We start from the raw sequence: 23728 nt of genomic DNA, 5'->3' as shown, positions 1-23728 counted from the left end.
CCATGTCACATGGCCCATTTTACCTCTCTATTAAAGAGCTCTGCCTTTCCAGGGTCTGTGGATTTGAGAGCTCAGGAGGAATTGCTTTCATCAAGCCAAACTGGCAGAGGAATGTGGATTGCTTTTTTCCTTTTTATTTTCTGTTTTTCCTCCAAGGAAGGCACAGTTAAGAGCAGGACACAGATTAATACCAGCAATTTGGAGGAATGTTCAGATCACTGCAGCTTGCAGCTGGTAGCCAGTTGGGATGAAAAGATTATATCCCAGAGGCAAGAGAATGTCTTGTGTGAACGCACCTAATGTCTACTGGAGAAGTTAAAACTCAGTTATTAAAAGAATAAATATTACTAGCACAAGGAACAGTCAAAGGTACGCTCTCCAAGCCTTTGTAATACCTACCAGCCTCCCAGCATCCTGGCAGATGCAAGTTAGAACTTAAGATTTTGAGGCTATTGGATGGAGGAGAAAGGAAACTGAGCTTTTAATTTAAGTTCTTTGGAAAGTTAAAATCAGCACCCCAGCTGCTGCAGGGATGCTGATGGTTCAGCACCACACCACAGGCAGCGGGCTGTGCTGGCAGAATCCCTTCCAGCTAATCCTTTTGACATCCATCTCCTTCTGTCTCTCTTGACTGGTCAAGGAAACACAAAGACGTAATTGATTTCACAGCTGTTTTATCAATCCAACCATAAATATTTGAGTTCAGCACATCAATAAGGAGATAACCACTTTCTGCCTGACAGAAGTGGTCAGACCTGGGATTCCTGTGGAGTTTAACCTCTGCACTTCTCTCGAATTGCACAGCATAACAAAATGAATATTAATTCCAGTGTGCTACACACCTAAGTAACAACAAATGCAAACTTTCCCAACCATTAAAAAAGAAAAGTGTAATTTTACAGTACTCCAAAGTGTGCAAGTCCACTTTGCTGAATGCAGCATCACATTCCTCTGCTTTTCTGTCTGGAGATTGTACACGTGAAGCCAGCTGAGGTGTCCCTGTATGGTCCTTCCAGCCATCCTCTCTCTGAACTGTCTGTGGATACCCCATATAGAGGCAGCATGAGCTCCTCCAGACCCCACTGCTGTCACATTATTTCCCAGATACTAATGAAAAGAGCTAATTCACTACATCTGAGTGCAACACACTCACAGGACAAGTCTACTTCAGATACCTTCAATGGTTCATTTAGCTCATTTATCTCTGCCCAGCAGAGAAATGGTACCGCGCAAATGCCTCCTCATTATAACCTATAATAAATTTAAGCCCATGGAAACATGCTGAAATGCTCCTGCAAGCAACACGTGGACTTTACTTTTACCACAGACCTAGTTAGCAGTTTGTCAGCTGCAATAATGTGTTCAGAAATGAAAGAAAATCAGCCAACTAAAGAAAAATAAGTCTATCTGTTTGTAATGCAATAGAAAGACTGATTTCCTTCCAGTTAGTGAATGTTTTGCTCAAAGGCTTATTTCTTTATGTGATATTTCCCAATAAAGTGAAATAAATCATTCCAACGCTGACCCATATTGAGCATTTTGGCACTGACAACACGTTCTTTGGTATTATCTGGCACCAGACTATTGCCACAGAAAGGACACTTTTTAAATGTGTAATATTGGCTTCATTTATGTTTTGACAGGCAAAAATGAAATACTGCTTTGGTTGTTCCGATATCCTTATGCAAGCAGCAGCAATTTGGGAAAAACAAGGTTTTGGAATACATAATATTTCACTCTGAAAAGCGTAAATAAGCAAGAGAAAAAAATCAAACTATTTTTCATCCCAGTTTCACAGAAATGACAAAATTTACCTTAGATACTGATTTACTTGTCTGTGTATAAATCTCCCATATTCCAGCAAACATTCAATTACAGCCAGAAATGTTCCAGCCAGAGCTGCCTCTTGCCCAGCACTCAAGTGAAAAAACTGAGTATCTTGGATGAGGATCCAGCCTCTTGCACTGAATTTGCAGCCAAACAAATCAAGACTCTTGAAAGCTCAGTATGGCCAAACACCAGATTTTAATATTCATATATTTGAATCATTTCCACATCACCACATGTGCTTGTTTTTAATGTTTTATACCTAAACGCTTAAAACACAAATCACATCCAGACTTCAAATCTTAACCCTAAGCTCGTATTGATCACAGTGCTTGAAACGAGAACCGTGCTGCTCACCATCACATTCTCACTTCGGACCCATTTTAGTTATGTTCGTGTTTGAATCTGATTTTCAGTGGCTTGAATGCAGCACAAGGATCACCAAGTCACACAAAACTCAAGGCAAATGATGGATTTCTTATGTCAACTCTGTTCAAGCCCTGATTTATCTTTTGGCTTTGTTCAGGCTTCCAATGACTGGAGCTTTCCTGAGATCAAGAGCAATAACTCATCATACCTGTGTACCATTTATAGAATCACAGAACAGTTAGGGTTGGAAAGGACCTTAAGATCATCCAGTTCCAACCCCCCTGCCATGGGCAGGGACACCTCACACTAAAACATCTCACCCAAGGCCTCGTCCAACCTGGTTTTGAACACTGGCAGGGATGGAGCATTCACAACCTCCCTGGGCAACCCATTCCAGTGCCTCACCACCCTAACAGGAAAGAATTTCCTCCTTATATCCAATCTAAACTTCCCCTGATTGTAAGACGTGGCCTGGAAACGACAAAGTAGTTTTGCAGGGAGGGCAGAAAAGGCTTCAAGACCTCACGAGACCCCTCCCAAAAAGCAACAAATAGTTTGTGGTGTCCTGAAAACGCCAAACAACCCTTTAAATGAGGGATTTTGGCAGCTGTAGGAAAAAATACATTAAAGAAGCTGGGTTTGCTCCCAATAAAACGTGTGCTGACCTCATCAACAACCTCAGCAACAAACTCTGAAGCTCTGATTTAATAAGAAGTCAGGTTTTCAATCAATCGGGTATTTTTTAGAACAGGGAAGTCTTATTGCTAGTACTGTATTAATTCACAAAGTTATTCGATATACCTGCAGAAATATAAATGGTACCATCCGCAGAGGATCCAGAGTGACAGCAATCCGAACTTGGTGGTGTGAGATTCGTGTAGGGACAATTTTCATCTGAGAAACTAAAAGGTTCTTGAAATGGTAAATATTTACCTCTGGTGCAATGTAGTCTGGAGTGCCACAGAAGGTCCTGGTTGTTACTCCATCTAACATATGTTCTTTGCACATTCCAAAATCAGCAATTTTAATGTGTCCTTCTGAATCCAACATCACATTATCTAATTTCAGATCTCTATGAAGAATCACAGTAATTTAATGTTAATGTTTAGGATCAACTAGGGCCAACTTATCTACATCTGAGTGTAGGTGAGGAACATGTGTGGCTTTTCTGAGGGGTGGAGGGAACAGGGCTGCACATGCACAGCAGCCTGGAGGGAGCGGGGCACCGCACTGCAGACACATAAGAAGGACCATAAGCCCTGAAAATGGAAAACCAATGAAGAGATGGCTGTGTATGACCATGAGCACACTCACACTGAGACTTCTGAGGGTGTGAAAGTGTTCAGCAACACACAGGAATTCACTACATAATGTTTTTCATTTTCAAGAGTTTTCATTTGCACTGGGCAGAGCACAGATGTTGGAAACGCTCAGGTCAAGCAGTGACACAACAAAAAGAACACTGCAGTGATTCCTTCTTACAAAAAAGGCTTTAAAAATGCACAGAAACTGATCCTTTCTGTTCAGAAATAGTTTATGTCAGATTATACTCACCTATAAATAATCCCTCTGTTATGGAGAAAGAATAACCCGATTGAGATCTCAGCTGCATAGAACCTGCATGAAAAAAAACCAACAGATTTCTTATTGCCTCATGATTTCCTTCAGGCAAAACAGTCTGGAAATGCATCACGGTAAAGAATGATGGCATAATAGCATATAAAGTATATAATATACATGGGGTATCCACATAAAGTAAAAAAATACATATTGCAGGCGGATGACATAAAAGATACTTCAAATTGGCTTTAACAGAAACATTTTGAGTATTTGATGATAAAATTACGTAGAATTTAGAAAAAAGTATGAAAATATCTCCCCAGACCACAAGAAAATAGTGCAGGAGCACAGCATTTTACTGCTTTGATCTAACTCTGCCTGCAAAGGTCATTATCTTTAATCACATATCAAGGCTGAACGCAGGATGCTGCTCAATGTACATCGCAATTTACATGCCCTGAAATAAGCTGCAGAAATGGTATTCCTTCATACAGGCTGTTAATAGATTAATTACATAAAGCTAATTAAAATGATTACCATATAAACTATAATTGCTGAATGCAGTTAAAAGATATGTAACACTGATGGATGTTTGAAGCCAGTTGCTGTGGAACTGTGCAAATTATATGCAAGAGGATTATTTAAAGATGAGATTAATTTTTAGGCTAGCATAAGGGAAAGGGAAGCTCAGCTCAAACACTTGATCAGAGGTGTTCGTGGATGCGTGTGCTGGAAGATGCTCCACAGGCATAAGCTGTCATAAAGTACCATAGCTTTCAACGGGTGTTGGCAAGTTACATTAGTTGGGAGTCAAGGAGGATCTGACACCTTCTAGTTTTTATTCAGCAAGTTGTGAAATCTTGCTCTCTATCTCAGATATTTATATTTAGAAGGCCTCTCATTTAAGGAAGCACTGATTACTTACATCAAAATGAGAAATTATTTCAGCTTAATTCTTGAAACAGTTGGTCACACTTGATTTCAAAGTTTCATTGGGAAATAATTTATGAAACACTAATAAATGAGGATGAGATGACAGAAGCATGACTAAAATGGTACTGATGGATGTATTCACATTTGATATGCTACAGATCATTATCAGTTGCTCACTGATATGCCAGATGTACAATTACCTAAAAGGGATCATGTATATAAACAACTTCTAATCATTTATTAGCTCCTCACAAAACCCCTTCAATAATAACACCAGAGATATTCTCACAAGCTATACATTGAATTTATCTTGTATAAACTATGATTTATATTGCAGTCCTGAGTCTATTGGTATTGCCTTTCCCTGTAACATTAATTCAGTCTGAAATGTTCTAATCACTTTTATATTCGCCTTGAAAAACAACACCAGCATAACAAGTAACATCTTTAATTTCCTGATGCCTTGTTTAAATTCTTGTCACTTTTAAAGTAGGCATCGCATGCCTTTGCTCGTGCTCTATTTTTCAATAGAAAGGCACAGCTAACCTTGGTCTATGTGTGCAATTTTTAACATAAATTTCAGCTTTGGGGCCTAAAAAACACAATTCAAAAGGCCAGCCTTGACTTCATACTGAACCTGACAGGCAGAAGAAACCTAATCCTCTTACTGTGTAGAATTAAGATGATGACATGATTTAAATATATAAACATGAACACTCACACTGCTTGTGGCTCCTTAAATTTTCCTACTTGCTGAATGTGATACATGAGATCACCACCATTCACATACTCCATAACAAAATAGAGACGGTCCTAGGATAAAGTATTAAAGATGCACATAAATACATTACAGAAAATATCAGATAAGCATTAATCAGGAAATAAAGTCACTACTACATCATTATAATGCTTTATAAGATTATTAGGACTGGTTGTACATTCTGGCAAAATTGATAGGTCATGAAATGGAAGTGGAATGTCTTGTAAAACCAGCAAGAGTATATGGACTGATGAGATCTGTCTTGATCTTGCCAATTTTAGTGATGTACTTTTACATAATACTAGTCTACAATGGTTCCCATAACTACTCACATGCAGTTCTGTATGAAAAATCTGACTCTCTAAAAATATATATATCTAAAAAACAAGGATGGTTGAACATTCTTGCTTTGAGGCCATTTCTAATCCATCCCAGTAAGTTTTCCTTTTGAGGATGGGAGGTATTCACATATACTTCTTTTATGATTACGAAGAGGCAAGAAGAAAAGTTGTGTAGGGTTTACAAAAGTATCTGGAACCTTTACAAGTGACTCTATATTAATCTCTTGCAGGCATGAATTTCAGCTAGAGGAAGATGGCAGTAAAAGTATTGTGGAGGGAGATTGTTCTTGCACAGTGAGGACTTTTAAAGGCCATATCCAGGTATCTCAAATCAAACACAACCATAACATATTTGGGTGCACTTCAGGCGTGTTTTCCACAGTGACCTTCAGACAGTAAGACTTCAAGCAGTAAGTCTATTCACCAGCTTTCAGAGGACTACAGCTGAGCTCTTCCAAGTGACTTTGGAAGATTACACTGTTTACAAACATGGGTGATTTAGAGTGGGTGACTCTGACCACCTAACGTTACCCTCTGCAGTTATACCATGATCCTGACAGCAGATGAGATACATTAACAGTCTTCCTCCCACTTATGGAAGACAGATTGTTGGCTTCCTCCCATTTCCCTTCAGCTATTTTGGACAGAATCACTATCCTGAAGTATTCGTAGGAAAGTCTGGATCCAATATTCTGATGGGAAAGAGATTCATTAGTAAGATGCTTTTGGTCAATCTCTTTCCTTCACTGATTGAAAGTCTCCCATCATCCAGTAACTAGGATTTCAGATTATTAACACACATTACAAAACTGTGATTTCCTAAGCTGGGTCCAACAGACAAGCCACGAGCAAAGTGTTCCTTTGGGTAGATCTGATTTATAAAATTCAGATTTTTGTAGGAATTGTGTTATTGCAAAATAGGAGCCCGTATCTACAAGCACTAACCAAAATCATCAATTTCCCTACGACCACAGTTTATGCCTCTTCCTTCACACACAATACCTCATTTTTACAGCTAATATGAAGCCTCCAGAATATTTCATAACACCAAGTGCAAACTACTCAACACTTTGGAAAACATGAAGTAAATTAGGCAAAGGTGTTAATGATTTATCTAGGCCTTATGTAGCTCCACTGCTCTTGTACATGATAAGACAAAAAGTGATACTGTCAATACTAAAACCCCACTTTTTTTCCTCCATTCCCCTTTGCCAGAAAACACCAGACATTTATACTTTTAAGATTTTACATTTAAAACACAGTTGCTCAAAAGAAAAATAGGACCAAACAAAGTGATTTTTTCATTTACTGCTGAAAATAATAGTAGGTTTTTGGCTACTAATAAAGCTATATATAGAACTAGAGGGAGATAAGTCTATTTCTGACTAGGACTTCTTATAAGTATCTTCATATTGTAAGTAGAGGCAGCAAAACCAGAAGAAAGCAAGCAAGCAAGAATTACCAAGTGCAATAGTTCCCACATTCATGTTTTATTGTGATTAGTTATGTCTGCAAATCTGCTGCATTCAGGCCATTTTCTGCTCAGAGATTTGTAGACATTAAAGAGAGTTTGAAAATGCCTCTAACAACACAGACAATTATGCTCTGAAATGGTGACGGGATGGCGTGGCTTGCTTGTGGAACATTACAATGTTATTCATCCAAACTAACTGTCTGTTGCTTGTTCCTTTGGTCTTAGAGTAAAAGGCATCAACAATGTAAGAGGTAAAAGATAAGGAATATTCAAGTGGAAAAACAACGTGTCCTTCCATCACCCCATCAAGTGACAACACAGCCCTGAGGCACCAGTACGATGCCACTGTCATAACCATCATAAGATGGCTACAAGTTAGCCAAGAAGAGCCTTGATTTCTTGTGAATAAATACCTCTACGCAGTCTGGAACATCTGGAGCCAGTTCACTAGTGGTGGGGTGTGCACCCATGCCCACACTGGAAATCAAAAGCACACTAAATGCCAACTCTCTACCACGCAGCTTTCCATATCATCCAACAGACTGGCACGGTGCCGCTGGACCCTCACATCCATCCTGCAGTCTGTCCCTGGGAGATGTTTTGCAGTGTGGTGGGGCAACGTCCACCTCAAGTATTCATAAAGAAGGAAGGAAACACCCCAGTGTTTTCCCTCTGTGCTGGTGTGCCTGAAAACTAAATTAAATCCACCAACACTGATTCATGACTATCACCTCATGATATAATAACAACCACTGAGACTTTTCAAGTTGCATCCTCAGATCCTTAGAAGCATTTAGGAACCTTTGGGAATTTGGGCTTAAGGCTCTGCCTTAGCAAAGCACACATTATTAACTTATGAACTGTCACACTGGTCTGCTTGAATTACTGTATGAAGAGCAGTAATTAAACCTAGGTTTTGTATTTAACACACAAAGTGTTAACTACATGCAGTACCTCTTTCTTCACCAATTTCCATGTACAGAATCTATGATACATAGGTTGGATGATAATAAAAGTTACTGAACTGATAAAATCCACGGTCACATAGTACGGAAAACGCCAGGGTTGCAAGAAGGACAGAGCTCACTCACAACTGTTTGGAAACAAGAGTGAAGCTGCGTCAGGAACGGTGGTTTGTCTTGCAGCGCCAGGACTCGCTTTTCAACCATTGTACATTCAACATCATCATCCTGAATCACCACATCTTTTTTCAGTATTTTGATTGCATACAGCTCCTCTGTCCCCTTCCTGTCTGCCAGCATCACCTGCACAAAGAGAGGCAAAAGGGTGAAAATCTTCCTTACCTGCCAAGGAGGGAAGGTGACTTTTATGCCCGAAGATTTGTACAGACAGCAATCCAGCTTTTCCTTTTAATGGTATAGACTAACTTGATCAAAACTCCAAAAGTACCATCATTTCTCACCCACTGCAATGAGCTGTACCAGTCATTTCAGCCAAAGCCTGTGCCAAGCCCCTCTGGTTGATCGCAGGCACATTGCCAAAAGGGCTGATAAAATGTTAAGTCCATGGGGACTTCTTCAGTAAAGGGCACTTTATCACAGAAGTACTTGTTCAAATAGAGAGGAAAACCAGCAGCCCTTTCTCTGAACTACCAGATTTCAAATACGTGTATGCTATTCCTGCTTTTCCCCCACTATTCAGCCTTACCAATGTTGATGACCTCCAGAAGTGGCAGTGACCTAGGTGGCAAAGCCAGAAAAGTAGACTTGGTTTCATTGAAACTGCCAAGAAGTGAGGATCTAAAAGGATGTTTCATCTGAGTGCTTGTATTTTTATACTGCCAATCATAACTGAAGCCTGCTAGTCCTTAAGGAATCCCCCTTTTCCATGTTAAAAAATCCTCCCTCAAAAACGCACATCCTTTTGGCTCTGGATTTTGCTTCTTACAGATCTATAAATTCATCCTTCCTCAAGGACAGAAAGATAAAAAGAAGAATGTGACTGAAGAGCTATCGAGAATTCATTCCTACCTTCCCGAAGCTCCCCTTTCCAAGAACCATGAGAAAGTTGAAGTCTGTCAGCTTCACCCTGTCCAGATTGTTGGATGGCACACTTGAGATCCTGTCTTCTGTTGGAGTAATGACTTTGTTACCAGCTGGCCCAAGTTTGGCTTTCTGAAGAACATACACACACATACACACACAAAAACAGGAAAGTAAGAAGAGCAGCCAGTTTCCTTGGCAGAACGGATCACCGGGTGAAGGTTAGAACTGAAGATCACTGGATCTGAGGTGGCATTCCCAGGAGAAAGGCTGCATAACAAAAGCTACACAGACACAACTTCAAAGACTCATTCCAGCAATACTTTTGACACCACTGAATGAAGTGGGAAACTGTGTTCATGTATAACCAGATAAAGGCAGATATCTGGTTAGAAGAGCAAAACCAAAGCGAAAACCAAAGCCAAAGGAAAAAAGAAATCACTCATTTTCATGCCAAACGCAGCCTCATCTGGTGTTTTTGTTTGGAAATACAAAAAATGCTTTTCCAAAATGTCATGCTACAATCTACAGATGGTATTTCAGGGCAGAAACAGACTCTTCAACACATTCTCTTTTAAAATGTAATTCTTCACATCACTGCATAGCAAGAGTTAGGGAATCTTTGACATGCATTACGAAAAATTACCTACGTTAAGAAAAAAAACCACACATGAGAATTAATGCAGATGAACATGGCCACTTTCAAACCAGCAACACAATCAACTTTGATTTTCAATCAAGTGTTGATCTGGAAAAGGGAGCGAGGGAAATATTACATACAAAGGCTCTGCCCCGGCAACAGAGTCTGGTTTGCAGAAGGTTGCAACAGTCTCAGTATTTCATCTAAGACACCATGTAATTGTTCAAGTAAATTGCATTTCAAATCTCAAAGTTAAAAGAAGAGAAAAAGTAAGACTCACCAAAAGCCAATGCAGGCTACAACATAATACCCCTCTTTTTCTCAAAACAATCCCATATACCAGCAGAAGTAAAGCCTTTGGGATAGAAGCGTTTTCCCCCCATCTATCTAGTGTGTCTGGCAAATCACTTTTAATACGGTCACTTTACTTTGTGCCACTGACATATGCTCCATGTTTAAGGAGAACTGCTTTTCTCACTGCAGAAGTACAGTATTTGTGTATTATCACTGTTTTACAAAGAAACTCACAGAAAGAAAAGTTTATTCAAAGTCATGCAACAAATCATCTTAGAAGCCTGGCCTGGCATATACCTTTGGCAGCCTCGCTGGAAACTGGAAGATACAAACTTTCCCCTCCACAGACAAGTTTAAAACCATTAAGATTGAAAGGGGAGACTCGATCCATGGACTCCAGTATTTTGCTACTGCAGGCAGTAATGTCAGGTAATCCTCTGATAGAATAACCACGTGTCACTTGAAAAGCATATTCAAACTGGATGATTCTTCCTTCAGCTTTATAAATGCAGACAGTCTGATACCTGGGATATGAATTTTGGCAATTGTGATCTCTCTTCTTTAAACTGCAATACAGCTTAAAAGGTGCAATTTCTTCCATTACCATTGCTTGCATGAAAGCAGCACAAAGAAAGGAAGAAAACCCCCAATATCCTTTATTTGTACAAGATGAAGACATAGTTTAAAGAAAGAGCTTTGCTGGCCATGCCTTTGTGATGCTCTCACATATGGGATCTCAGAAAAACCATGCTGCTCCTCAGACACAAGAAGCAATTTCAATATCCACCTTTTCACTGAGTTCTAAGTCAGGCACTGAATGGAAAACACCAGCTTTATTTCTTAGACTTTAAACGCACTGGGTAGGTTGTCCACAGCTTGGTCAAAAAATGTGTAATTCAGAACAACATTATTATTACATCATTAAATTATTGGACCCTTATCAAAGGTCCATATTTCCCTTCAGCCAGGACACATCATGAGCGTGCTCAGGAAAGTTTTTCACATTTAGATGTGAGCTCCTGTAACTGCCTTCTGGCTTAAGGTCCTAGTAAAAGCAGAGTGGGAATTTCACCACTGGCAAGCATGTAACAGGAGGATACAATACAATACAGGAGACAATAATAATCCAAATCAAGGCATTTCATAGATGATGCATTAAGAGCTTCCCAAGACACTACAGCAATGTGTTTCAATTATGACTTAGCTCCAGGCACATCACTTTGTCATCTTCTTAGTACTATTTAAAAGAATTTACAGAGATACTGGAGCAAAATTAAGCTATGGGCATGGAAATGAAGTTAGATAAACATAGGGAAGCCATTACAGATGCTACCACCTGTGCCACCAAGTTTGTGAGGGGGCAGAAATAAACCCTGAAAGATCTATTACTTATTACCTGTCTTTGAGAATTAGCTGCTGTGTATACTCCATGTTATTCAGTTCACCCTGAAGCACAACCCTAAACCAAACATCTCTTATGAGCTTCATGGAAGTTTCTATACTCAGCAGAGATGTCACAGCTCATCAGTAATAACTGACATTGATGGATATAAGGACAGCCTTTAACCTTGCCCTTCATTACAGAACTTAACGCAGAATAGGGGGCAAGACAAAAGTATGCCAGAAACTCAGCTAATGATGTCTGGTTATGACCAAAGGATCAGGAAAATGTCTTCCAAGTATTAAAACTGCTTTACATTAAAACCAGCAGATCTACAGCATTTTCTTTACAGAAAACCTACAAAGTGAATGAATGTCGTGCCTTATACACAGGGTGTTGACTTGCAAACTTCCTTCATACAGAGAAATGTTAATCTCTTCCTATGACCTGCCTGGGAAATAACTTGCTGAGCAGATATTTCCCTCAGGTTTTTGAATACCTCAATAATATCTCTCAACATGGACGCTGTCTTTTCACATAAAAATGAATTTATGTATTTCAGGCACTTCAAAGCTACTGTTAAAATACAGCCAGGGAGAGAAGCACAATGAAAATACATATAATAGACAAAACATTACATTAGTGATGCATTTTAATTCACATAGATTACATGTAAAAGCACACACCGTTACGTTTACTGTCACCTCTGCACCCACGACTGCCCATGATGAAGACCATTACTGTTTATTAGAAAGCAAAAGAATCTATTTAAGGCTTATGCTCTGTTAAGGCTAACTTAAGCACTAAACCCAGGACAGATCGGGGATAGAAGTGATTTCCAGAGCTCCTGGGAATGCTGATTCACCAACATGACCAATCACAGAGGGATGAGGAGACCCAGGGGGTATTCCAGTGTCTGTGGATCCACAGCCAGCTGCAGTACATGTGTATTCTCATAAGGTCAAGAACAGGGAATGTTTTAACATGCTCTCAGTGAGCTGTACCATGAGTTTGATAGGCCTTGGATAATGCAGAGAGAAAATGCCATGCAACCAACACACTCTTCCTGATTCCTGGAGCAAAACCAGTTCTGCAGCTACAGAAGGGACATAAATGCAAATGATTCATAAAAGCTTACTGGAAAAGAGCAATGATATTTTGCCTCTTGTACCAAGACTGAAGTTGAAAATAGCAGAATCCTACTTGAATCCACCTTTGCTTTTCATGGATATCAAAACTTGCTGACGTTGAAGATGGCATTCCAGGCCCTGGATTAATTTTCAGTTTCCAACTGCTTGGTTTAATACATTTGATGAACCCACAACATCATTACACTGAAGCCAGCTTGCAGCAAACCAACCAGGAAAACTGTATGTTAAAGCTAAATTAGTTTGCATGGTAGCAGCAGAGTTAATCTAAGAAGAAAACAAGACATGCACATCATCTTACTTCCTCTGGTTTGGACGCACCTTATCTCGGCCAGTTCGTTTACCCTGAAACCACAGGTGAGACACACTTCACATATTCAGCCCAAGTTCACCACTCCATGGAGTGTTACGAAGGTACAGTGTGTTACACTGCAGAGTCTCTCATTTGGTTATGTGCTTTTTGGAAATGATACTTCAGGTCGTGCAGTAAAACTGGTTTTTTACTGCACATTTAATTCAAGTGTAGCAATTTTCCTAGATATCTGTATCTAGATACAGATATTAGTAAGGGTATCTATAGGGATGCTGGGGAGGGACTCTTCATTAGGGACTGCAGTGGTAGGACAAGGGGTAACGGGTTCAAACTTAAACAGGGGAAGTTTAGACTGGATATAAGGAAGAAATTCTTTCCTGTGAGGGCGGTGAGGCACTGGAATGGGTTGCCCAGGGAGGTTGTGAATGCTCCATCCCTGGTAGTGTCCAAGACCAGGTCGGACAGAGCCTTGTGTGATATGGTTTAGTTTGAGGTGTCCCTGCCCATGGCAGGGGGTTGGAACTGGATGATCTTTAGGTCCTTTTCAACCCTAACTATTCTATGATTCTATATGAGAAGAAAAAAAAGTCTTCTCCAACACCTAATGAGAAGTGTGGTGCAAAGAAGCAAAAGAAGTGATTTAGGGAATAGCAATTTACTATTGCATTAAATTTTCAACTGCAAATTCTCATTGAGTCTCTTCAAAACTTTCTGTCTGATTTTTTATTGTGAAGACAACGTAATGGGGCAAAACAATAAATGTGCACTTTGGCTCCTCTGCCCTCCAGTTATTATCTCTAGGTCAGAAACGTAAGATTCCAGAGCAGAAAGACTGAATTGGTCGTTTTCCCCTTTAGCCAATAAATAAATAAAATTCATGAAGAATTTAAAAACCAGTCTACACAATCCGCATTCCTACTTTCAGTCTCTTTAGGGCAATGAGTTACATATCATAGTGTTAGTGCTTTAACACCCTGTATCGCTCAACTTCATTATTCCTTATCTCTTGCAGTCAGCTCACTAACACCGGATTTGTTCCCATGCGGAAAACCAACGCAGGGTTCCAGAACAACCCAGACCTGCTGCCACACCCCAGCATCCTTCAAACACAGCTCCAGAAGGGAGAAAGCCTCATCATTTCCCATGGAAAAATACTGCAGCCAACAAAAGGCAGGGAATCCGCAGCTCACCAGAGGATGCACTTCTCGGTTGTCAAGGCAACTTGCTCTTTGCAAGCCCAAGATGCCCAACGGGGAGATCTCTGGTAAATTCTCCAGGGGAGGAAGTGACAAAGAGAAAACAACGCTGCTGACTTCCCATCCTGTGTGCAGGTACACACACATACAGCACACACAACTTCGACATGGAAACAGCCCCATTTCATCATTACCGATTCGCTCCACTGACACCTACTGGGAAAAGAAATGGAAAGCTTTGCTCCCAGCAGCTGAGCCACCCAGGGACTCACAGCTCTGCTCTGCATCACACATCAGCATCCCCTCCCCTTCTCTAGAGCAGACTCCACCTAGCGCTGGCTGCTCTGGCATTCAGCTGTAAATAGCAAATGAAGGATGCGACAACAAAGCAGCACTGGCTTCAGTCTCCATTCCAGAAAATCAGTTTTGATAGCGTGAGGGTCAGCAGTCTAAGGCCTGACTGAGCAGGTTTTATCTGGGGTCCCAAGATCTGTGTCCTCTTGCCACAATTCAACCAATTCCTCTGCAAAACTGACAAAATCACAGCTTCTCACACTGCAACAGGTTCTCACCAGTTCTTTATTAGACCCCAACACGCTCTTTGGATGCCACCGGATGATGGAACAACCCATCTCACAGTAGCTCATATTGTTCCCAATGTTTCTATTCCTAATTCTTAAATTAACCCCAAACCGTAACACACCTGCAGGCAACACTCTGTGCACCACCTGAAGAAATGGCAAAATGGGCAGTGAGAAGGAAGGAAAGAACAGTCTGAACAGTGACATTCCAGTTTCACTACTACAGCACAGGAGGCTTCCGCTGCAAGTATGAAACCAACGCTCGGTTATGTCTGTCACTACCTGGACTCTACACCAGAAGCATCAGAGCAGCTCAGATCTCAGATGAACTGTAGATACTGTCACTGACAGACCTGGCAAAACTCATACCAAGGATGTAAAAAGGAGAAACTGAAATAATTTACCCAAGTCTTGAAGGATGAAAAGCCCTATTCAGGTTTCCAGTCATGAAAGCTCACTGGGGATTTTGATCAACACATTGAGCTATCAGCAAGCCTTTAATAAAGTAAATAAATGCAATAAATTACAAGTCAAATCTGGAGGAAAAAACCTCCCATTCACCAAATGTTCTCCATCATAGTGGCAGCTTGTTTCTTAGATTATTGCATTTCCAATTCCATGTAATTATAGATGCTATGAAGGACCATCAATTTCCTAGTTTATACAACTTAATTATCAGGATGCTGAGAATTTGAAATGAGAAAGCCCACTTCTAAGCCCCAGCAAGACCTAATACTTCACCAGACTGAGTCTGAAGCTTAATACCATAACCTAATGCAAGCTTATAATTCATTAGTGGAGAGTTTTGTAGTCATGGAAACAACAGAAAAGAGAAAGAGCCTAAGCTCTGGATGATTTAGCAGCCCATCAGCTCGAATGAAGGTGGGGACAGCACAAGCACTACACCTTGCTCCAGCCTGAGCTGATGTCATTGCTGTTACAAGTCAACAGGGGGAATGAACTTCCTTGGCCACTTTAGCTGTTTCCCTACAAAACATGCGCTGAGCAATCAGGGGAGATGCTTTTGCACTAAATTTCCCATGAAACAGAACAAAAGACGCAGTCTCAGACTTTTCTGCTTCTTTCCTTGGCTTAACAAATGCTCATAAAGAAGACAGCAACACGTGGCTTGTCCCATCCCGCTGTGCACTCTCACTGATTCTTATTTGTTCCTTTCAAGAACAAATTAACTAATGAACTAAATTACAGGAACACATTGCACTCAATGTATACACACACATATTTACCCGTACAGAAAGGAGCATACTTGGATTAGACTGGAGCAGACTGGGATGCCTACAAAAAACATGGCAGTATAGCAAGACACACCGGTGCTGGAGTGATGAGCTGGACCACAGGCATTACTGAGGATTCACAAGGTTTATACAGATCATTTTTCAGCCATGTATTCCTTGCTGAAATTACAACCTAGCAAGACTTCCTTGCAGCGAGAACACTGAATATAGGCAAAGAAGCAGAATGCTGTTTATATGCACTCATTTATCATTTATTTTCATGACAGCTGTCACTATGGTGAACTGTGACATAATGCAATATATAAAAATGGAAATGACTTTTTTACTTCAAAAGCTGAAGTAGTTATTGAAAAAGTAGCTAGGAAAAGAATTCTCATCATTCTCATTGCTACTAAAAAGGCATGGAGGCAAACAGGATGTTTCATAAAAATATAAATGGGGAGGGTGATAACACTCTACCTGGGAGTTAAATATGGACTATTTTATGTCTTTAGTTTACTTCCCCCCTCATTTCCTCTCCTCCTCCCCTTAAACTTGTGCCATATTTACCCTTTGTTTAATAACAGTAAGTTCATTTAAAGGATTTGCCTGAAAAAAATAATTGTGCCATATACAAAAAGGATTAGAAATGCCTTTCTGCAGAAATCCTGTGGAAGAACACAGGAAACCCACTCCTGAAGCCCACTCTTGTGCTAAACTGCTTTGCTCATCGCATAGGAACGATGGTATCAGGGTGCTCCTGAATGAATTTGGATTACAGATAACAGAAGTGGCGTGTCAAACAAAGGGTCCTGGGCAATTAGTAAAACAGAATTACATTTCCTAATCCTAGCAGGAGCTGGGTACTTGGATCCCATGCCTCTATTAACACCCTGCAGGCTCACAAAACTGATGAGCTTGTTCTACTCAGTGACTCACAGATTTCCACTGAGGTCCATTACTTGCAGATAGCATATAAAGATGAGCATGATGGAGGCAGAAAGACAGGGAATCATGGAATTCCTGAGGTAGAGATGAACTGAGCACCGTAAAGGTGAGCAGAAGCAGCGCTCGCCAGCACAGCAGCAAATGACTAAGTACTTTGATTAATGGAAAAGTCATCGGTTCCAGTTAAAAACCTTGAGTAAAGTATAAGAATGCTGCATTTTATCCAAACAGCAGTTTAATTTAACGGCTTTGTGTCTTTCTAAATATATACCTACAATCACTTTGCACGATTTCATTTCTTTCCGGACTCTAGTTTGCCAGCCGCTTGCTTTGGGAGCTATTCCACGTTCTTTACTGACCCCGTGTGGTTTCTTACTCCAAGCAGAAATTACTTTCGCAAGCTCAACGTCACGTTCAATGGGAGTTTACTTACGATAAAGGCAGCAAGAGACTCCTAAAGGACAATAGTTTAATACGCCATTCAGAGCTGCTTATTCTGGGGGGTTATAACCTCATTCCCTATTCATCTCTTTGTTAAATGCTATTTATGTTGCTATATAGAAGTTAAAACTGTATGAGGTACTTGAACAGATGATTTCCAAGTGATGCCCAAATCTGCCAGGCTCAAGACTAAGGTAACTATATCCCCTAGAAAATGTAGACAATGAAGTCAAATGACTATGAAAAAGAGTAATATGAAAAGGGATTTATCTACCTTAAGTTTAGGATTTTCAGAGGATACTGCCCTGGACAGCGGATATCTGGCTGTGAGCAGTGAAATGCAGAGAGGGAAGAGCTCCCAGGTTCCCATTTGGCACTGTCAACATGTTTAATCTGTTTAATAATCCTGTGGCCACCTGAGTCTACTTTGTTTTCTGCTTTTATTGCCAAACACGCCATCCCCTGCAACAGAGCAGTGTCTAACGACATGAAATGTAATTAAAGAGGCTGCCTAGGAATAATATTCAAGAATTCTTGCAGAAATATCCTGCGGTAGCAGTAATAAAAACCCCAGACAACAAATACGATGCTAGAACAGCAAATCCCTAAGTGACAGAAAGAGAATTGCTTTTATATATGCTCCCTCATCCTTTAATTATGCTAATTACTGCGAAGTTTCACTAATACAAAAGCCTGGAGTGTAGAATTTGCTTTTAAGCATAAAACTCATTTCTATATAGCTAAAAAGAGTAAAATTCTGATATAAAATAATCATCAATGACTTCAGTTCTACCTGAACTTAGTGCAAATCTCAGCCACCGAACACCGCAGCCATGAGACACTGCAGACCAGGACCGACTTTAAAACCTTGGGATTCTGTATCCAATGAAACTATTTAGCACACACAGGCACACACACAAAGCTGAAGGTGTTTTCTGCATGATGTTAAGAAAATAATCTGATTAAATATACATGTTGCTGGTGGAACAAAAGCAGCAGAAATGCGTCATGCTTCCCATGTCTGGTAATTCCATAAACAAGTGCTGCTGCTCTCGGACCTTGTTCACAGCATTCTCACATTTGCTGTGATATTATAAAATCATGTTTGTACATTTTACTGGCTTCTAGCTCCAAAGGGTTACCCTATCCTCGGGAACACAGCCTGCCTCCTTCATCAGCTCCTGCTGCTTCCTTTCAATTCCAATCCTGGGAACACAACCTCCCCAGATGTCCCACATAAACTGATTACTTACAAAATCATTTCCATAGACATGCTAACGTCAGTGGCGATTAGCCTGCAGAATGCAGCATGCAGTGATGCTTCTGAGCCCAGGTTAGTGATGCTAAGTCACTGCCAGCAGCAAGCAGAACGGGGATTGGTAATAAAGTAGAGAGAAAAGACAGACAATAAAGAAGCAGCATTTTATCCCATGGAAGTCTCCTCTTCACATCAGAACCACTTTCTTTGTATTCACATTTATGATTCGCAAGGACTAAACATGAATTTTGCCTAGGAAGCAGCTGTAGGAAACTGTTCTCTTTTCTTGGCAACACTTCTTTGGTGACCACACAAATAGACCAAGGATCCTGTCAGCTGTATCAGTGCACTTCGAGGTCTGTATTTTACAACAAAGCGATCAACACCATGTTAGACGTAACTTCACGTTTACCCCAGAGGTGTTATTTCAAGGTAGATTTGCTCTGGTTTAAAATACATTTACACAGAGAAACTTGTAACTTCCCTGCATTAAACAAGTTTCATCAATGAAACCACCATGCCATTTTACTTTCAAGTAAGAAGAGGTGTAAAGCATTGAGGGAGGGTAGTCCTCTTCTGTACAGGCTTTTCTGAGATAAAGATACCAGATAAAGAATCAAGGTTAAGAAAAAATAAGTTACTGATTGCATGGCAAATGATTACTGCACTAGGAAATACTTGCTAATGACAAATACTCTTTGTTTTTCTGGTTCAGCATTAAAGCATTTGGTAAAATCATGCATTAATGATATCAGCATCTCTTCAATCATAAAATGTGTCTTTTAAATTAAGTATTTTAAGCTTTGCGCTATAAGATGCCAACTGCTTCAGGTCAACTTAAATTGCAAAACCACTATCTGAAGATGATAATGGGTTCAATTATTACCAGATTCTTGAAACAGTTTACATCACAGAACTTCAAATGACGTTTAAATTGTAATTAACCAATGTCCGAAACTGAAAGCAGGATTTGTGTCAGTAACCTTTTTGCCTTAATAAAGCAAGAGGATTTGTTAGAGATACATGCAACAAAAAGTTCACACATGTACGTTCTCGATGCTGATGTGCGCCTTTTACGGCACTAATTCAGTGATGTGGTGATTAGTGAAAGAAGGAAAATGGGAAGTAGACAGGTGAATTGGTATTTCAGGTATCAGAGCAACTGTGCATATGGGTAATATCTTATGATATAATATACTCCAACCAAGATATAGCAATATATGTAGTATATTATGTAGTATATTATATCATAAAACATACATGCTATGTTATGTAAATTTATCTATTGAAATATACAGTGAACATGAGCATTATCAGATCTGTGGAAGCTAAAGTTCCATGAGTGTCTTTCAAATTAAAGATGCACCATTTTCCATTTTCCATGAGAAGGTGGCATTCATTTAACTAATTCCTTCAGAAGGAAAGGCATCTGCTGAGGTTTGAGTAAGAAAAATTTGGATCCAGGGAGTACTTTATGACAAATCATAGAAGATGCGTATTTGGTTTTTTTATCCATTAGAAGAGCTTAAACTGGGCAAATAACAAGTGCATCCTTAAAATAAGGTGAGAATGAAAGTGAATTTCATCAACTTCAAACACTGGTAAAGAGGACTGTGTGGAGAGGAAGGTGTGGGAGAACACCAAGGAGAAAACTACCTTGAAGAAGTGGATATTTACATGACAGTCCTGGAAGAGACAGGAAAGGGAGAAACACTGCTTGGTTAGTAAAGGGCTTGCAAAGCAGAACAGCAACAATTAGTAGCAGAAGTAAGCAAAATCAAAGCAGCGAGAATACGGAAATGGACACGTCTGCTACACAGCAAGTCACAGAATAGAAACCATGGTGTTAATACCCTGCCAGTACAGAGCATGATGCAGCACAGTGGTCTGCACGCAGCTGCTCTTCAGTGCGAGCCTGTCGTGTACATGCACACGCTTCATGCATGGAACACTCTGCAATGTGTTAAACCACTGCAATGCATGAAGCTACATGTATGCACAGATGTGTGCAGGCTGGGCTCTTCACAACTAAATAAGCACTGCAGAGGGGTGACAGCACAGAAGTTAGCTTTGATTGGGTTTGGCCTTGTTTTGAGACGCACATTTAACCTTTATGTATGGGATGAAGAAATCCCTGCTGTCAGTATGATTTTCTACATTCTTCACCTTAAATCACAACATACAGGCTGAGAAAAGCCTTACAGAGATCACAAGCTGATACAAACTGAGACCAGAGATGTATGTCATCTGGTTAGGAAATTTCAGGTTCTCTAGTTTCAGATATGATGACTCAATGGGAAACCTCCAGATAAGTGCATATGGGAATTCCCTGTGCCAAACTATAGCATAGAACAGATGGAGTCATCTAACAGCATCTCTATGCTGCTGCAAAGTATTCTCTAATGATTAAATATGCACAATTTAAAAATAGGAATGAGTGCCATGGCCAAAAAAAGCAGCTCATCTTTTTCTCTCTATATATACATAATGAGTGTGTATTGATGTGCCAGTGATATTTTGGCTGGTCATGATTTCAGTGCAGCTTAGTGCCTGTTTCCTGAAAAGTAAATTTAATCCTTCTGTTTACAACCTGAAGTGTCAGCAATGTTAATTCTCTTTCCCATGTCACCTTTGCTGACCTGCCTGAAGTTATGGGGATTGCTTCTCAATGGGAATGCTATTGGTTAGATACGGACAAAAACCATCGCCAGCCTTCAAAGACTTAAATGTCTTTCACAGCCCTTGCTAAGGCTTTAGGCAGAGACCTGAGGAACTGAACTCGCACATTAACAAAATCACAAGCTCCTCTACAGGACTGAGTGAAAATACCATATTTAATCAGAAAACTCACTGGGTTCTTCAGAAGCTACTGCAAGAGTCCCTGGAGTCATCTGCCAAAGCCCTGCCTATGGACCTGCAGTACTTTCACCCAGCCTCCAGCTCAGCACTGAAACTGCTCTAGGATGTCACAGACATTGATTAAAGGAAGAAAGCGTCCTTCTGACCTGGAACTGTTGTGAATTACCAGAAAAATACCAGATTAATGAGGAAGCGCTGGCCTTCTCCTTTCTAACAGAGCCACCCAAAACTGCTCGCAAAGAAATACTACTAAAGGGAGTGTTAAAGATCTAAGAAATGCAGCACCTGCAGAGAAACAAACTGAAATGATGCACTGATGCTCAAATGAAAGAGGTTTCTCTAGTGTTAGACTATTAACACTGAAAGTCACCATAAAGCCTTAATTGTGCCTTGAAATCTGTGGCAATTTTCCAGCATCGTTTAACACTGCCTGTGCTGCCACAAAGAGGACCCTGATGGTGTAAATACGTGTTAGCTTCCTATGCAACAGACTGAGATAGGCTTTTACATACAGACTGAGATAAGCTACTTGTTCAAGTCTGCACAAGGATTAACACACAAGTTTGGTTGAGCAAAATGCTGCCCTGCTTCTGGAAGAGTTTACAGCACACCAGAAGTGGAAACACCTACAGCTCCTGCCTCACTGGAGCAATTAGTGGCATTTATAAGCCTGATGCCCAAGCACACTGCCCCTGTTCTTCTATTTACAATATTAAGGCACTTTAGAAGACATTTTCTTTAGGATCATAATAATAGCTCTGTTTAGAAGCACTGAGATGTCAACCAAATGTCACCACTGACTGTACACTTCCAATTATCAGATGTATCTACCCTGTTCTGATCTCTCTTCCTTCTCTTGTTATGATTTGATCTGTTCAGTCTGCAAAAGGGAAGTACAGGTCTAGCTTCTGTACAGCTTTCATCAGTGATTCCACTGCACAAAGCCTCTGAAAGCATAACCTGAAAACGGCCAAAGCAAGAGTGCGGTGTGTCCAGAAGCACTGCAAAGCTGGGTCTTGTCACTTCTTGGCAGCAAAATTATCCCATCAGGCAACTGGACAATAATCATAGACTCACAGAATGGTTTGGGTTGGAAAGGACCTTAAAAGTTCATCCAATTCCAACCCCTGCCATGGGCAGGGACCCCTTCCATAGAGCAGCTTGCTTCAAGCCCCTGTGTCCAACCTGGCCTTGAACACTGCCAGGGATGGGGCAGCCACAGCCTCTCTGGGCACCCTGTGCCAGCGCCTCAGCACCCTCACAGGGAAGAGCTTCTTCCTGATAATAAATAAGAGCTGCTCCTGGATGGTTTATCCAGCAGCTGAATCAATCCCAGAAAGGGGAGACTGGAAATACAGTGCACAACCAGTATGGCCACTTTCCCTGGGTACCCTGCCTGGCCTTCCTACCACACACAGGTTCAGAGATCTGGCCCACGGTGCCAACTGACAGATGGAAATGGTACCTGATTTTAGGAACACTCACTGGTAATTATTTTGCAGAAAACATACTTATCAGGACAATGCCATTGTACTGTGGAGGGATTTCATTGTTATTCATTTCACTAAATGGAATGGTACAAAACTCACTGCCAGAAAAAGCCATGTGCACTTGATGTCTCAGCTGGAATCCTAATCAAGCTAGCAGCCGCAGCAGCAGGTGTGGATGGACGTCCCCAGGAAGCACATCCTGAGGTCCACCAGAATGGTCCCATATGGATCCCCACAGTGGGGACAGCAGTCTGAGCTCTCCCACAGAAACTAGGGGAATGATTTTGTTCTACTGAAACCCACACAGAGAGCTACAGTAAAGGAAATAATGAGAGCAAAGGAAAATGCCTGACATCTTTAGACTATGTACCAGGAGAACCATTACGTACCTTCCCATGGAATGCCTTAAGACTATATGAGCACTAACCTATTCCCTCATAACAACGTGCTTGGGTCACCTTAAATACTAAAGCTGACTTTGGCGATTCAGATTGCTCCCATCACTTAATGTACCTTGTACTTGGTAAATGTATCCATATGTAAGAATTACAGCTACTCTGCTCTTTTTCTAAGTAAAAAAAAGTCACTGCTATGGACCATAACAGCTGCTTTATTTTTAATAGCATCTTCCGTGACGGTGATGTGGAAAGAAGGGAACAGACAGGAATTAACCAGCC

General features: G+C 40.6%; 1 protein-coding gene across 4 annotated transcripts in view; it reads right to left on the bottom strand.

The window, feature by feature from the left end:
• The window catches only part of PRKCA (protein kinase C alpha), a 164997-nt gene that overhangs the window by 17199 nt on the left and 124070 nt on the right, over window positions 1-23728 (bottom strand). For 2 of the 4 annotated variants that reach the window (XM_062612590.1, XM_062612587.1), the window contains exons 9-14: window positions 20359-20388; window positions 9256-9399; window positions 8356-8529; window positions 5411-5502; window positions 3751-3813; window positions 3130-3268 (exon numbers count right to left, since the gene is read on the bottom strand). In XM_062612590.1, coding sequence (XP_062468574.1) covers window positions 3130-3268; window positions 3751-3813; window positions 5411-5502; window positions 8356-8529; window positions 9256-9399; window positions 20359-20388 — 642 coding nt within the window. Of the gene's footprint in view, window positions 1-3129; window positions 3269-3750; window positions 3814-5410; window positions 5503-8355; window positions 8530-9255; window positions 9400-13051; window positions 13076-20358; window positions 20389-23728 lie in introns of all 4 variants that reach the window. The other 2 variants (XM_062612588.1, XM_062612589.1) reach the window with 2 other exon arrangements.

Source organism: Pezoporus occidentalis, unplaced genomic scaffold (genome assembly GCF_034315485.1).
Source record: "Pezoporus occidentalis ecotype Australia unplaced genomic scaffold, CSIRO_AGI_Poc_V1 ctg160, whole genome shotgun sequence".
In the NCBI taxonomy this organism is placed as follows: Eukaryota; Metazoa; Chordata; class Aves; order Psittaciformes; family Psittacidae; genus Pezoporus; species Pezoporus occidentalis.
Note: the sequence above shows the minus strand (reverse complement) of the source record. Positions and strands in the feature narration are given on the sequence as shown.